Below are 14103 nucleotides of genomic sequence, written 5' to 3'. Positions count from 1 at the left end.
TTTGATTTGGCTCAAGAGATAAATGTGATACTCCTGGGACTGATACATGGAGTCCAGAAATGTTAGACTGTTGTGTGAGTGGGGCAGAATTTCTGCAGTAATTTCCCACTCTCTGGAGTCCCAAGAATTGAGTGAACATCAGGTGCATTGCCATCCTTATTAAATATTTCAAAATTTAGTCACATTTGTGCAAAGGCAAAACAAAACAATAAAGCCCTTTGTGTCCATCCCACCTAGAATCTCCATTTTATCAACATTTAAGGTTGAGGGGTAAATTTCTAAGGGAGTGCCTTTTAGCCAAAGGGGTCAAAACCCAATTCTCCTTGTCTGTTTTCTGGTAATTAAATGTAAGCAGCTGGAAGAAAGTTTTTATAGAGTATTATGATGCATAAATAAAGGCTGGCAAGTCTAAGGTTCAAATGATCTGCTTTCCAAATAGAGTATTTTTGCTTCTATTGCTAAGGATTTGACTTAAGACACATAGCAACATGATATACCTTTATATCAGGAAACTGTCCCAAATATGTATCCAAAGTTAGTAGTGACCCATCTACCAGTTTTTGGTGAAAATCTTCCCAAAGTACATCACATTTCTGTAGAGAAAGATGAAATATGCTGAAAATACAGATTAAAACAAAAAAAAAATATTAACATCTACAAACCCAAATAGGCATTTTTATCAATCCAAAAGCCCAAAATTGAAAGAGAAACTCTGGTTATTTGAACTTTAATGACATTTATTTTCATATTAATGTACCTAATATCATCAAAACAGTGATGTTTTTCACTGTTTAGGATTGACTATATATTTTTCAACATTAGTTCAAGAGAATGGAAAGTAGGGAAACTATTTGGATATTGCTTATAAACTTCCACTCTCATTCTTGTCATGTGCAAAAATTCATGGTTGCTTAGAATATATTATGTATAATTGAAAAAATTCTGCTCTCATTTTCCTAAGAAGATAAAAATTTATCTCCAAGGTCATTTGTTCAAGTATCAAGAGGCACACTGGAGGATGCCTAAAAGCTAGAAAGTTTCGTTAATTATTGTTGCATCAATTCTTTTTTCATTAAAATAAGTCAAATTGTCACCTAAGAGCTTCAAAATTAGAAATACATTGGGATGCTGAAAGTCAATGACATTTTACATTTGTCCAAACATTAGAACATACTGCCTCTAGGATATATCTTAATTGTTCATTAAATTGTCCTCAACAACTAGCCCAGGGGTCAGCACCTGCGGCTCCGGAGCCACATGCGGCTCTTTGGGCCATCTGCTGTGGCTCCCTGTCAGGTGATCCCACCACTGACTGGCCCTGCCCCTCGCCCTCCCCTCCCAATCACTCCTCACCTGGCCTGAGAAGGTAAGGGCGACAGCAAGGGATGGAGAAGCAGCCAGGGCAGAGACAGAGAGATACAGAGAGAGGGAGAGAGAGAGAGAGAGAGACAGATACAGAGAGAAAGGGAGAGAGAGGAGGAGGGAGGGAGGGAGGGGAGAGAGAGAGAGATATCAAAAGGGTTTTGTGGTTCCCAGTGTTTTTTAACAACTGGTTCTCTGCCCTAATGACCAGCTGGGTAGGCGTGACTAGGGGGGTCATGTGACTGGTAGAAGTGAGTGACATCGAGTTGGCCACGCCCACCCAGGTATTGTGGCTCCCGGTTTTTTCTTTTCTGTGGGAAACGGGTCTAAATGGCTCTTTGAGTGTTTAAGTTGCAGACCCCTGAACTAGCCAATAAAAAAGACATTTTGGCACTACCAATCCTTGGTAGTAAAATGATAGCTGATGCTGTGAAAACCTGTTAGATACAAACCACATAGCAACTCAGTAACTCTAACTCTATTCTTGGTGTAGAACTCAGGCCCAACTGAAATACAGAAGGAGGATTATATTGCTGGGTTCAGTCTCATTAAAAAAAAAAAAACTACCATATTTTTAGGCGTATAAGACGCACCGGAGTATAAGACGCACCTACCTTTTTTGTTTTTTATTTTTCAGACAAACACACATGCAAACATACAATGTATTTTCTTTGAACAGAGTATTTGGCTGGTTCACAAACTTAAACGGTGTTTAGTCATTTCAATTAATTTTACAATTTCTATATTTCCTTTTTGCCATATTTATTCCTCATCTATTTTTCTAAAAAACCAATATTACCCTTCATCCTCATCTCTAATCTTAATCAAATTCAATTTTTCCCTTCTATTCTATATTCTATTCTATTCCCTTCCCATTGTCATCTATTTTTATATCCATCCTCACACTGGTAATATTACAATTGTTTAATACAAATTCAACATTTTAATATAAATCAATTAGTTATATAACTATTTTTTTGTATATTAGTCAATATGAACATGAATATTCCAATTATTTCCATGCAATCCAATTTCTTACAAATCAATTAATTATATTTACCAATAATAATAAACCAAATAATTTTTGCCATATATTCCTCCAAACCACAACTTAACCATTTCTGCTTTCAAGACAATATACAATTAATAGTATCTCAATTATTACAATTCCCTAGTTAAATAGAGCTTTCCCCTTATGTTACTCATTTTCACATCTTAAACTCTCCCAATAACCCAAATAGTTTTGCCGATATAATCTTCCAAATCACAACTTAATCATTTCTACTTTCATCACAAAATATAATTAAAAATATTTCAATCATTACAATTTCCCTAATTAAATTTAAAAATGTTTTAGCTGTATCCAAGCTACAACTTAATCCTTTTTACTTTCACCACCATATACCATTAAAGGTATTTCAATTGTTACAGTTTATACTTATTCATATTTCTAAAAACAATAAAAAAATAAAAACTTATCATTGTCTATGTTAAGGATATTGTTGTGTTACCAACCAGCAGAGTAAATGCACAAGGAAACGTTGCTGAGAGCAATGAATAAGAGATATGCAAACTGGTTTATCAAAAGCTTACTTTATAGTAGAAAAACAGTCTCATAGTCTTTAAACAAATTCCAAGTCTTTGCCAGTAAATCAGTCCAGTAGTTACAGATATCTTCTTATCAAACAAATGTTAGTTGATTAGAATAACAAACTCACTCTGGTTCACAAACCACGATGGTTACAGATCCATCCAACGATGATTACAGATAGCAACTCCTCACTATGGCAGCTTATCATATCAGCTTCATCATCAATGGCAGCATATCATAGCAGCAACTGAACACGTTACAGTACCTTGCTTAAATACTCTCACAACCAGTCATTACCTAATTACAGCATGACTCAGCATTAAAGTCACATAATACATTTACAGATTAAAGTTACAGTACACATATATTGCCTGGACAACTTGTTAGGCTCAAACCATATCCTAACATTCTCCCCTTTGGACAGGTCAATATATACAGTTTAGATTCTTAATCCATAGCTTTCACAACATGTTTTATGTTTTATAGCACCTTGGGCTTTGGTAAAATTATCAGCTATATTGTCTTCTGACATACAATATTCCAACTTAACCATGTTGCTTTGGATACACTGACGAACATTCAGATACCTAATGTCAGTATACTTAGATCTAGTTTTAACTGCTAAATTTGTTGCCATGTTTATAGCAGCTTGGTTGTCCTCATGTATTACAATTGGATAATCCATCTTTAAACCAATATCCAACATTAGTTGCTTGTAATAAATTAAATCAGTACAAACTAGTGACAAACATGAGAACTCCGCCTCCATAGTCGAAAGGCTAATAAGTTTTTGACGAATTGATTTCCAGCCAATCAAACAATTGTCTAACATTATAGCTATACCCGATGTGGACTTTCTGGTGGTCAAATCAGTAGCAAAACTGGCATCAGCATATGCGCTCAATACTAAATCATTGTTAGGTTCTAGATACAATGCATAATGCATCGTCATTTTCAGATATCTTAATATACGCTTTGCAGCCTGCCAATGCCTATCAGTTGGCTCTGCATTATATCTCACTAATTGGTTTACTCCAAATGAAATATCGGGTCTTGACCAATTGCTTATATAAGATAGACTACCTATAAGAGCTGATAGATCTCCTTACTAAATTTAGGGCTTTCGATTTCTCCTTGTTGAAAATCCTGTCAATAGGCGTTTTAGCTGGCTTACATAGCTCCATGCCATAACGTTTTAACATTTGGCTTATTTTGCTAGATTGAGATATTTTATAACCTCTAGCTGTTTGATTGATATCTAGACCTAAATAATGCCTAATATTTCCCAAATTTCTGATCTTAAATTTGGTTTCTAACTGTTTAACAATATCTATGGCTTCCTCGTCGGTTTTAGTTATTATGGCTATATCATCTGTAAACAATAACAAAAATGATACTACACCATTATTTTCTCTTTTAAAGAGACATTTAGCTGCTACACCTTCATGAAAACCGATCTTATTTAGCTCTTTAACAATACATTGGTTCCATTCAAACCCTGATTGTCTCAAACCATAAAGGCTTTTATTTAACTTCCAACAATCAGTGTGGTTTTGTGTTTCAACTCCTAAAGGGTTCCTCATATAAATAGTGTGTCTCAATGGAGCATGCAAGTATGCTGTCTCTACATCTATATGGTTAATACTATATTTATACTTAGCCGCCCACACTAGCATTGTCCGTAAAGTACTAGCTCGTAAACTAGGAGCAAAAACCTCATCGAAATCCTTTTCGGTCTGAGAAAAACCTTGAGCTACAAGGCGAGCTTTATGGGTTATTGTCCCATCTATGCTTTTCTTAATTTTGTAAACCCATCTACAACCTATTAATTTTTCACCAGGTGGCAATTTCACAGTTTCGTAAACACCTAACTTAGTTAAAGAATTAATTTCCTTGCTCATTGCCTCCTTCCAAGCATTCTGCTCCTTTTCAGGATAAAACCTGATATCCTCATAACTTGAAGGTTCAACATTAACCTGGCAAACTACGGTTGCTTTATATCGATCAGGTGGATGCCTTTCCCTAGTAGATCTCCTAGGTAATACAGGACTTACTGCAGATGGTTCACCTGACTCCTCCCCTAAAACTACCTCCTCTAAACCTACTTCCTGTTCTTCATTCTTGATAGAGGATTCTACATTATCTAAATCCTCAGGATATGATGCTCTATACTAACAGTATTATTATCATGTCTATAATCTGCACGCTCTAGTTTATCCCATCCTTCGTGCTCTAGAAATTTAGCACTTGCACTACAATACACACTAGTAGTTCCCTGTGCCCAAAATCTAAAAGATCTATGATTTGATTCATAGCCAACGAAAAACATTTTTCTGGCTCTTTGTTGATCCTTTCTCCTTAAACTAGATGGAATATGTACCCAAGCTGGAGTTCCAAATGTGTGTAAGTAACTAAGATTTGGTTTCCTCCCATGCCATAAGGTGAATGGTATTTCACCTGTAGAGGAATGAACCACGTTGTTTAACACATGGTTAGCACACATAACAGCCTCACCCCATAAATTTTCAGGTAAACCAGAATATGCCAACATAGTTCTAGTCATGGCTTGTAATGTTTGACCTCGTCTCTCAATATACAAATTATGCTGTGGTCTGTATGGAACAGACTGTTTATGCTGGATCCCTGCATCCTGCAAAAACTTTTCCAACCTTTGGTTGGTAAATTCTGTACCATTATCAGTCACTAAGCATTTAACCTTAAATTTCTGTTTCCTTTCTGCAAAACGTAGCCAGTTGTTAATATGCTGGAATGTTTCACATTTTGTTTTCATTAGATAACAGAATCCGTATCTTGAATAATGGTCTACTATGCTTAGAATATAGCAGGCACCTCCTATGCTAGGTTTCTTGGGTCCAATTAGGTCTACAAACATTACCTCTAATGGATTTTTGGTTTTAAAACCATTAACACGGTTTGCTGGTGTTACCCTACTTTTTTGCTGACTACAGGCATTGCAATTTAGATATTTACTACAAGCTTGTAGTTTTATCCCTTCAGATAACTGAACTGTTTTCTTTAAAGTTCTGAAATTTAAATGCCCAAGTCTCCGGTGTAACAGATGAATACATTCATCATGTGGTTTAACATGCTTATAAACAGACTTAGATTTAGCCACCAATACTGGGTTATCCCTTAAAATAAATAAATCATTTTCTAAACTTGCAGTAACAACTTTGTCATCTTTCTCAATAAAACACTTATCATTTTAAAATGTTACTGTAAACCCAAATTGCAATATGATTTAACAGATAATAAATTGAATTTTAACCCAGGAATATATAACATAGGCAATGGTTCATTACTAAATGACCAACGAGCAACACCCTCTCCAGCTACCTTAACCTTCCAGCCATTTGCTAGTTTAACATGTTGGTTACTCTTCTCCATTTTAACAAAAAAAAATTTATTTCTAGAAATTGATTGAGAAGCACCACTGTCAACAACCCAACAATCCTGGTTAAAATCAGTAGTTGAACTGGATATAGCTAAATTACAACCCTTCTTGGGTCTAATATTGTCCCTAACAGACATTTTCTTATTCTTACAATACTTAGCTATATGCCCTTTAGCCCCACAAGCAAAACAACTTTTTACAAAATAGGCAGTTGAGTACATTTTTTCTTATTTTGATTGTTGCAGTCTCAACTGATCCCTTTCTTGTCTTCTTTTGGATTCTTCCAATAACCTACCGGTTATGCCAGCCAATGTCAGTTCATCTCTGGACAAAACCTCTAACGAAGAAACATAATCGTCATAACTATCGTCCAAAGAAGAAAGAATTATATAAACTTGTTGTAGTTCTGAGAAAACAAGTTCCTTTTCATGCAGCTCCTGGAAAATTCTGGTCATGGATTCCAAATGAGCCATCATATCTCCACCTTTCAGAAGATGTTGTTTAAATAATCTCCGTGTGAGATAAATATGAGCACCCACAGAGTCACGAGTGAGCACCCACAGAGTCACCCATATAGTCTCTTTAACTTGGTCCAACACCTAGCAGCAGACTCTTCGCCACGAATATAGACAAGCTGCTGGTCACCCAGTGTTAGTCCAATAATGCAAAGAGCTCATTCATTGTCTCTGTTAAACTTGGCTATTTTCTTCGCATCTTCTTCATCAGCAGGATCCCATGCTGTTACATCCGGTGGATTATTAACTATGTCCCACAGTCCTTCTCTATGCAGAAGTAGATTACATTTTGCAGACCAGGATACATAGTTTGTTCCATCCAGTCGGGTTATCATGGAAAAATTTACTGCTTGTTCTAGTGCCATCTTCACTTGGATTGTTTATCACAAACACAGTTTTCTGTATTATTCACATTAACTCTCAGTTTAGCTCTGAACAATCCTAGTTAGTTCTGGTTGGCTCTGGGCCCATAACCAATGTTAAGGATATTGTTGTTGTTTACCAACCAGCAGAGTAAATGCACAAGGAAACGTTGCTGAGAGCAATGAATAAGAGATATGCAAACTGGTTTATCAAAAGCTTACTTTATAGTAGAAAAACAGTCTCATAGTCTTTAAACAAATTCCAAGTCTTTGCCAGTAAATCAGTCCAGTAGTTACAGATATCTTCTTATCAAACAAACGTTAGTTGATTAGAATAACAAACTCACTCTGGTTCACAAACCACGATGGTTACAGATCCATCCAACGATGATTACAGATAGCAACTCCTCACTATGGCAGCTTATCATATCAGCTTCATCATCAATGGCAGCATATCATAGCAGCAACTGAACACGTTACAGTACCTTGCTTAAATACTCTCACAACCAGTCATTACCTAATTACAGCATGACTCAGCATTAAAGTCACATAATACATTTACAGATTAAAGTTACAGTACACATATATTGCCTGGACAACTTGTTAGGCTCAAACCATATCCTAACAGTCTAGATTTCAAAAATACAAAGACAAATTTTCCAATTATTATTCATTTCATTTTTACAATCATGATTTCCCATTTATTTCTTACTACTATTCATATAGTATTCAATTCTAAATATGTATAACATCTTTCTCCTTCATCTCTTTTTCTTTTTCTCCCTTCCCATTTTTATTTTTGCCTTTTTCTTTTTCCTTTTTTTCTTTTGTGTTTTAAAATCTTGAACTCTCCTCTTTTGCCCTAAATTTCCAATTGTTTGCACCTATCTTTTTTGGTGAGGAAAAAGACGAAAAAGAAATCTCCCTCTGCCTCTGTCTAATTTTGCTACATGGTAACAAACAGCCTGTTTTACTTTCATTTTCGTTTTCAGCATAGCTTGATTAGCCCAAGGAAAAAAAGAATCTGCTCCAGCAATTTACCTCTTTGCAGCAAGCAGCAGAGCCCTGAGCAAAACAGTTGAGAGCAAATCAGCTGAGAGTCAGGAGGCCAAATCAACTTGTGCTAATTAGCCTGTGCTGAAGCTGAAAGGAGCTGTTTTTTCTTGCTGTTTGCCAGCAAGGAGGTAACTCTGCAAGGCACAGGCCAAAGGGTGGGGGCCAGTGGGTGGGCGGGGCTACATTCTGTGTATAAGATGCACCTAAATTTTCACCCCCTTTTAGGGGGGGAAAAGGTGCATTTTATACTCCGAAAAATATGATAATTCATTTTCAATTTTATCAGGTAAAACTGTTCCTCTTCTATAATATTTTTAAAACGTAGTATCTATAGAAGCAGGCATTCTTAAATTTAACTTCTGTGTCTATTATTCAAAAATATAATTTAGTATGCCCCATGTTAAAATATTTTGCTTTACACTCACTGGAGACCACTGTCCTGCAATTTCTACATAAGAAGCAATGGTCTGAAGCACTTGTGGGCAATCTCAAGTACTCTCCTTCAGAAAGAAATTGTGAAGAGCTGATCTATTTGCTGGCTCTTTAGTCTGCTGGCAGTCATCAATTCCACTTTTAGTAGAGCTGCCTTTGCTATTTCTTCTCTGGAAGTCGCTACTGGATCCACTACTGAATTAAATCTCAATCTCTGGCAATTTAATGTGGCAATTAAAACACAAGATATTTGGGGTGGATCTATACTGCCCCTTTATTTGCTTGTAGATGCTAAGAGAATGTCCAGATCAGATTAATGGGAGATTATCTGCAATATGGGGGAGATATTTGCATGGTGTATCAGAACAAGAAACCAAAATCCAAATATGAAAGTAACATAATGGCTTAAATATAAGAATAAGCTACCATAACTGCTATACAGAATAAAATTAAGGCTCCAGGATATACACAACAGTAAAGTGCAAAACTTTAAAAGTGCAACTAAAGTTGATACCATTTCTTATAAACTCACAGGAAGGGAAAGTTAAATTCTCAGCAGAGATGTACTATAAATTTTCCTTTCAAAATAAAAGCCTTTAGGACTGAAAGGACCTGAAGGAGAGTAGATGGTTCAAATCAGAAAATCTATAAGAAGTCACTTATAGAAAGTGGTGTATACCCGATGAACTATGGACACATATTAGAAAGATCATATTGAAAGGACTCTTCTCTCTTTTGCTCTAGTCAAGGCAGAACTTTCAAAAAGCTCTGACATTTATTCACTGATATTCCAGGTGCTGAAAGCAATGTGGCAGAGGTCTGTAAATCCTCAGTAGTAGATAAGATCTTAAACTATTCAGAGATGAGATACAAGGGGCATCAGGCAACTTTGGAGAGAAGGGGAGGACTACTGGAAACAGATGCAGTCAAATCAACCATAATAGCTGCAGAACTGGTGTGTGGTTTTTTTTTAATACTCTCAAAGAATGAGTCACAAATGGGATGAGTGACTGCATCAAAGTTATTTAGTAAACACTTGGCAGTGTTTATATGAGTCTGATGCTTGGCATTCCCCAAGGCATAAAAAACAAATATTCCATTCCCTCATTTGGCACCTGCAGAAAACTTTGCAGCTAGAAAATTGTGCCTTTATGCGGCTATGAATATTAGTGAAATCTTCATAGCCTTGGTAGTACAGTGGTCTAAAGCACCCTGTTATTAAGACCAGCTGCCTGAAATTACTGCAGGTTCGAATCTTGCCAGGCTCAAGGTTGACTCAGCCTTCCATCCTTTCTAAGATAGGTAAATTGAGGACCCAGTTGTGTGGGCAATAAGCTGACTTTGTATAAATATACAAAAGGATGAAGGCTATTTGTTGTAGCGCGGGAATAACGAGAGGCACAAGCAAGCTAGTGACAACAGCTCTTTAATTCAGGGTGAGACTTCAGCAAAGAAACACAGGCAACAGTCCTCTTTATATACTTTTCAGAGGCAACCAAGAACCAATCAGAATTCACTGAACATTTGAATTTCCCGCACAAAATAGATACATACATAACACCCCTCCACTCCCAGAAGGCACTTATCCTATCTATTTACATATTTACATACAAAATCACGCAGGAGACAGGGCGTGTCTTAGTCCTGGTTGACCTGCACAGTTCAGTTGTTGGCGAGGCATCGAGCCGGTTGGAGGGAACTCCCGTCTCTCCCGGCTCCGCCAATGGAACCTCCTGGATTTCTCCAGAGGCGTGGCTATCCCCGGCTGGGAGTGTCGACTCGCTGGGGCGGCACTGGAACTCTGGGTTGCCAGATAAGTATTCCGGCTTACTCGGGCTTGAGGTAGCTGTGTCAGGAAGACTTTGATAGTTAGGACTTACAGTAACTGAGTTATCGTGTTGTAATCGTTTACGCAATTGATCTATATGTCTCCTCCAAATTTTACCATGCCCTATATCAACTGTGTATGACTTTGGACCGGTAATTCCTATGATGTTTCCCTCTACCCACAAAGGCCCGTTGGTGTAGCTTCTGGCAAATACTGGTGTTCCCACTTGGAATTGCCTTAGTCCTCCCCCTTCCCCCTTGAAGTTATCGGGGGAGTAATTGGGATGCAATCGATCGAGGATGCACCTTAGCTTTCGGCCCATTAAGAGCTCGGCTGGGCTGCGGCCCGAGGTGGGGCACGGGGTGGCGTGCTGTACAGCTAAGAACTCATCTATTCTAGCCTGCCAGTCCCCTGCATCGAGCCGGGAAAGGGCTTCTTTGGTCATTCTTACAAATCTCTCTGCAAGGCCATTCGAAGCCGGATGAAAAGGAGCGGATAATGCATGCCTTATGCCTAACTCGGCTAGGTAGCCCTCAAATTGAGTTGCCGTGAATTGGGGCCCATTGTCAGATACCAGGGTGCCCGGCAACACGTGTGTTACAAACAGTTTTCTGAGTACTTTGATTACGGCCTCAGAAGTGGTAGATGGCATTCAGGCAATCTCGAGCCACTTAGAATATCCATCTACAATGATTAAAAAGTTCTGGCCGTGGAATGGTCCAGAAAAATCGATGTGAATCCTCCCCCATGGTCCCTTTGGTTTTTCCCATTCCCAAATGGGAGCTATAGGAGGATCTGGGCGGGATTCCTGGCAGGGCCTGCACTTCCCCACTCACTCAGTGACGTCTTGGTCGAGATGTGGCCACCAAACATAGCTATGAGCTAGGCCTTTCATGCGAACAATACCAGGGTGTCCCTCATGCAGCATTTCTAGAACCCTGTGTCTTAACCGCGAAGGAATGACCACCCTGTCACCCCACAATAAGCAATCCCCCAACATTGACAGTTCATTTTTCTTGTTAAAGTACAATTGAAAATTCCCACTGTCCACCTTGGTAGGCCAACCCCGCATTACCCAGCCCATTACAATGCGCAAAACAGAGTCTCTGGCAAAAGCCTTTGCCACCTCGCTTGAAGAAATGGGGCCCGGGGATACAACGTCAATGAGTAAAACTGGGGCTTCCGGGATCGGGTTGTCCAACAGTTCGGGCAAGGGGCACCGGCTGAGGGCGTCAGCATGTCCCAGAGTTCTGCCTGGCCGGTGGAGCAGTCTGTAGGAATAAGCAGCTAAGAAAATGGACCATCTGGTCATCCAGGGAGAAAGAGCAGCCGGGGTCGGTTTATCTCCAGCCAAAAGTCCCAAAAGAGGCTGGTGGTCCGTAATGAGTTCAAAAGTACGGCCAAACAAGTACTCGTGAAATTTTTTGACCCCAGCTACAGCCGCTAATGCCTCCCTGTCTAGCTGGCTATAGTTTCTTTCAGCACTAGATAAAGTGCGAGAGTAATAGGCGATGGGTGCCTCTAACCTGTTCGGCAGTCTATGGCTTAAGACTGCGCCTACGCCAAAGGGGGAAGTGTCACACACCAACACTAGAGATAGTTCAGAATTGTATTGAATGAGGAAACTGTCCTCAGACAAAAGTTTTTTAACTGCGTTGAATGCAGCCGCTTCTCGTTTGCCCCACACCCAGGGAACGTTTTTTCCAAGGAGCCTGTGCAGTGGCTCCGCAATAGTGGCTTTGTGTTTTAAAAACATGGTGTAGAAGTTAAGAAGCCCCAAGAAGGCCTGTAGTTCGGGCTTTGATTTAGGGGTGGGCGCGTTCTGGATGGCCCTGACTTTGCTTTCTGTAGGGTGAATGCCTGTGCTGTCGATTCGGTAACCTAAGAATTCCACTGATGGAACCGCTATTTTGCATTTTGCTCGTTTGAGTTTGAGTCCCGCTTCTCTGAATCTGGTTAGGACTTGTCTAACTCTCTGTCCTAACAGAATCTCATCTTGGCCACTAATTAGAACATCGTCGAAATAAGGGACGACACCTGGGAGGCCTTGTAGAAGGCGCTCCATGGTACTCTGGAAGAGCCCTGGGGCGATGCTAACCCCAAACTGTAGTCTGGTGCATTTAAAGGCACCTCTGTGAGTTACAATGGTCTGTGATTCCGCCGTAGCATCATCTACTGGCAGCTGCTGGTATGCCTGCGCAAGGTCTAGTTTTGCGAATAGCTTGCCAGGCCCCAGGGAGTGTAGTAGATGGTGGACGATCAGAACGGGATAGGCGCTCTGCTGCAACGCCTTATTGATCGAACACTTATAGTCAGCGCAAATTCTAATTGAACCGTCCGATTTAACTGGCGTGACTATTGGGGTTTCCCACTTAGCGTGATCTACGGGAATTAACACCCCTTGCTTAATGAGCTTGTCAAGCTCTGCATCAATTTTGGGCTTTAAAGCAAATGGAACCCGTCTTGCTTTCAGCCTGATTGGCGCTACGTTGGGGTCTAAATTAAAAGAGATAGGGGTCCCCCCGTACTTGCCTAGAGTCTCTTCGAAAACATCCCGAAACTCATGAAGAATGGTTTCTTTGAGGGATGGCCCGCCGATGCTGTGAACGCCCGTGAAGCCCATGCCGAGGGCTCGGAACCATGTCATGCCCAGGAGACTTGGTAGCGGCTTGCTTACGATGGTCAGGGGCAGCACTTTCTGGAACTCGCCCTAGGTGACCCGGAACATGCCCATGCCTTCTACGGGAACTCAGTTTCCCTGGTAGTCGAGGAGGCGAACTTTCTGTCAGGACAGCTGGGCTTGCTGGAACTTAGGCAGGAGCGCTTTGAGTGTTGTCCAGGACATGATTGATAGTGTAGACCCGGTGTCGATTTCCATTTCGCACAGTCTGCCTTCGATTTCCACTTTTGTGTAGACTTTCTCATTGTCGGTTGTGCTGGCTTGGCTGATTCTCGTGCTGTAGGTCTCTCGCTTTTGAGATTCGCGCCGTTTTCTCGCGCCGTCATCTTTGATTGGCTGTTTTGAACGAACCAGTTCTGGTTGGTCACGGTAGTCACGTGGCTTTCGACTACGCGGAAATTGAGCTCTGCAAACTCGTGCTAGGTGGCCTTTTCTATCGCAATGCCTGCAAATGGCGTCTCTGTATTTACACGATTGTCTCTCATGATCCCCACCACAGCTAGAACAGTTCTCGTGATGGCAGCTTTGCTCGCTCTGTTTCTTTTCTGTATGGAAGTCGTCCTCGTCTGACTCTTCCTCTGTGCTGGTTCGCGCCTCGTCTCTGTGGATGGGGGCCGTTTTCGGGCCGTCTTTACTTGATAGTGGTCGCTGCAGTGCTTCAGAAACCTTCGTTGATGCTTCGTGTGCTCGGGCTTCGTCCAGCGCGCCGGCTAGCATTAGGTCTGGCTTGGCCAGAAGGCACCTCTGTAACCGAGTGTCTCTAACACCGCAAATCAATTGCTCAAGTAGCGTGTCGTCTAAGTCTCTGTAATCACAATGCGTTGCGGCTTTTCAAAGTGCAGCCACATATGCGCTGACCGGT

At 40.2% G+C, this 14103-nt stretch overlaps 1 protein-coding gene across 6 annotated transcripts in view; it reads right to left on the bottom strand.

The window, feature by feature from the left end:
• The window catches only part of AMPH (amphiphysin), a 183810-nt gene that overhangs the window by 74372 nt on the left and 95335 nt on the right, over positions 1 to 14103 (bottom strand). For all 6 annotated transcript variants that reach the window (XM_034413368.3, XM_060686129.2, XM_087892432.1 and 3 more), the window contains one exon: positions 498 to 593. In XM_034413368.3, the coding sequence (XP_034269259.1) occupies positions 498 to 593 (96 nt within the window). The remainder of the gene's footprint in view (positions 1 to 497; positions 594 to 14103) is intronic.

The sequence above is a fragment of the Pantherophis guttatus genome, chromosome 4 (genome assembly GCF_059756535.1).
Source record: "Pantherophis guttatus breed Tessera chromosome 4, ASM5975653v1, whole genome shotgun sequence".
In the NCBI taxonomy this organism is placed as follows: domain Eukaryota; kingdom Metazoa; phylum Chordata; class Lepidosauria; order Squamata; family Colubridae; genus Pantherophis; species Pantherophis guttatus.
This window is presented reverse-complemented; position numbering and strand designations above follow the sequence as displayed.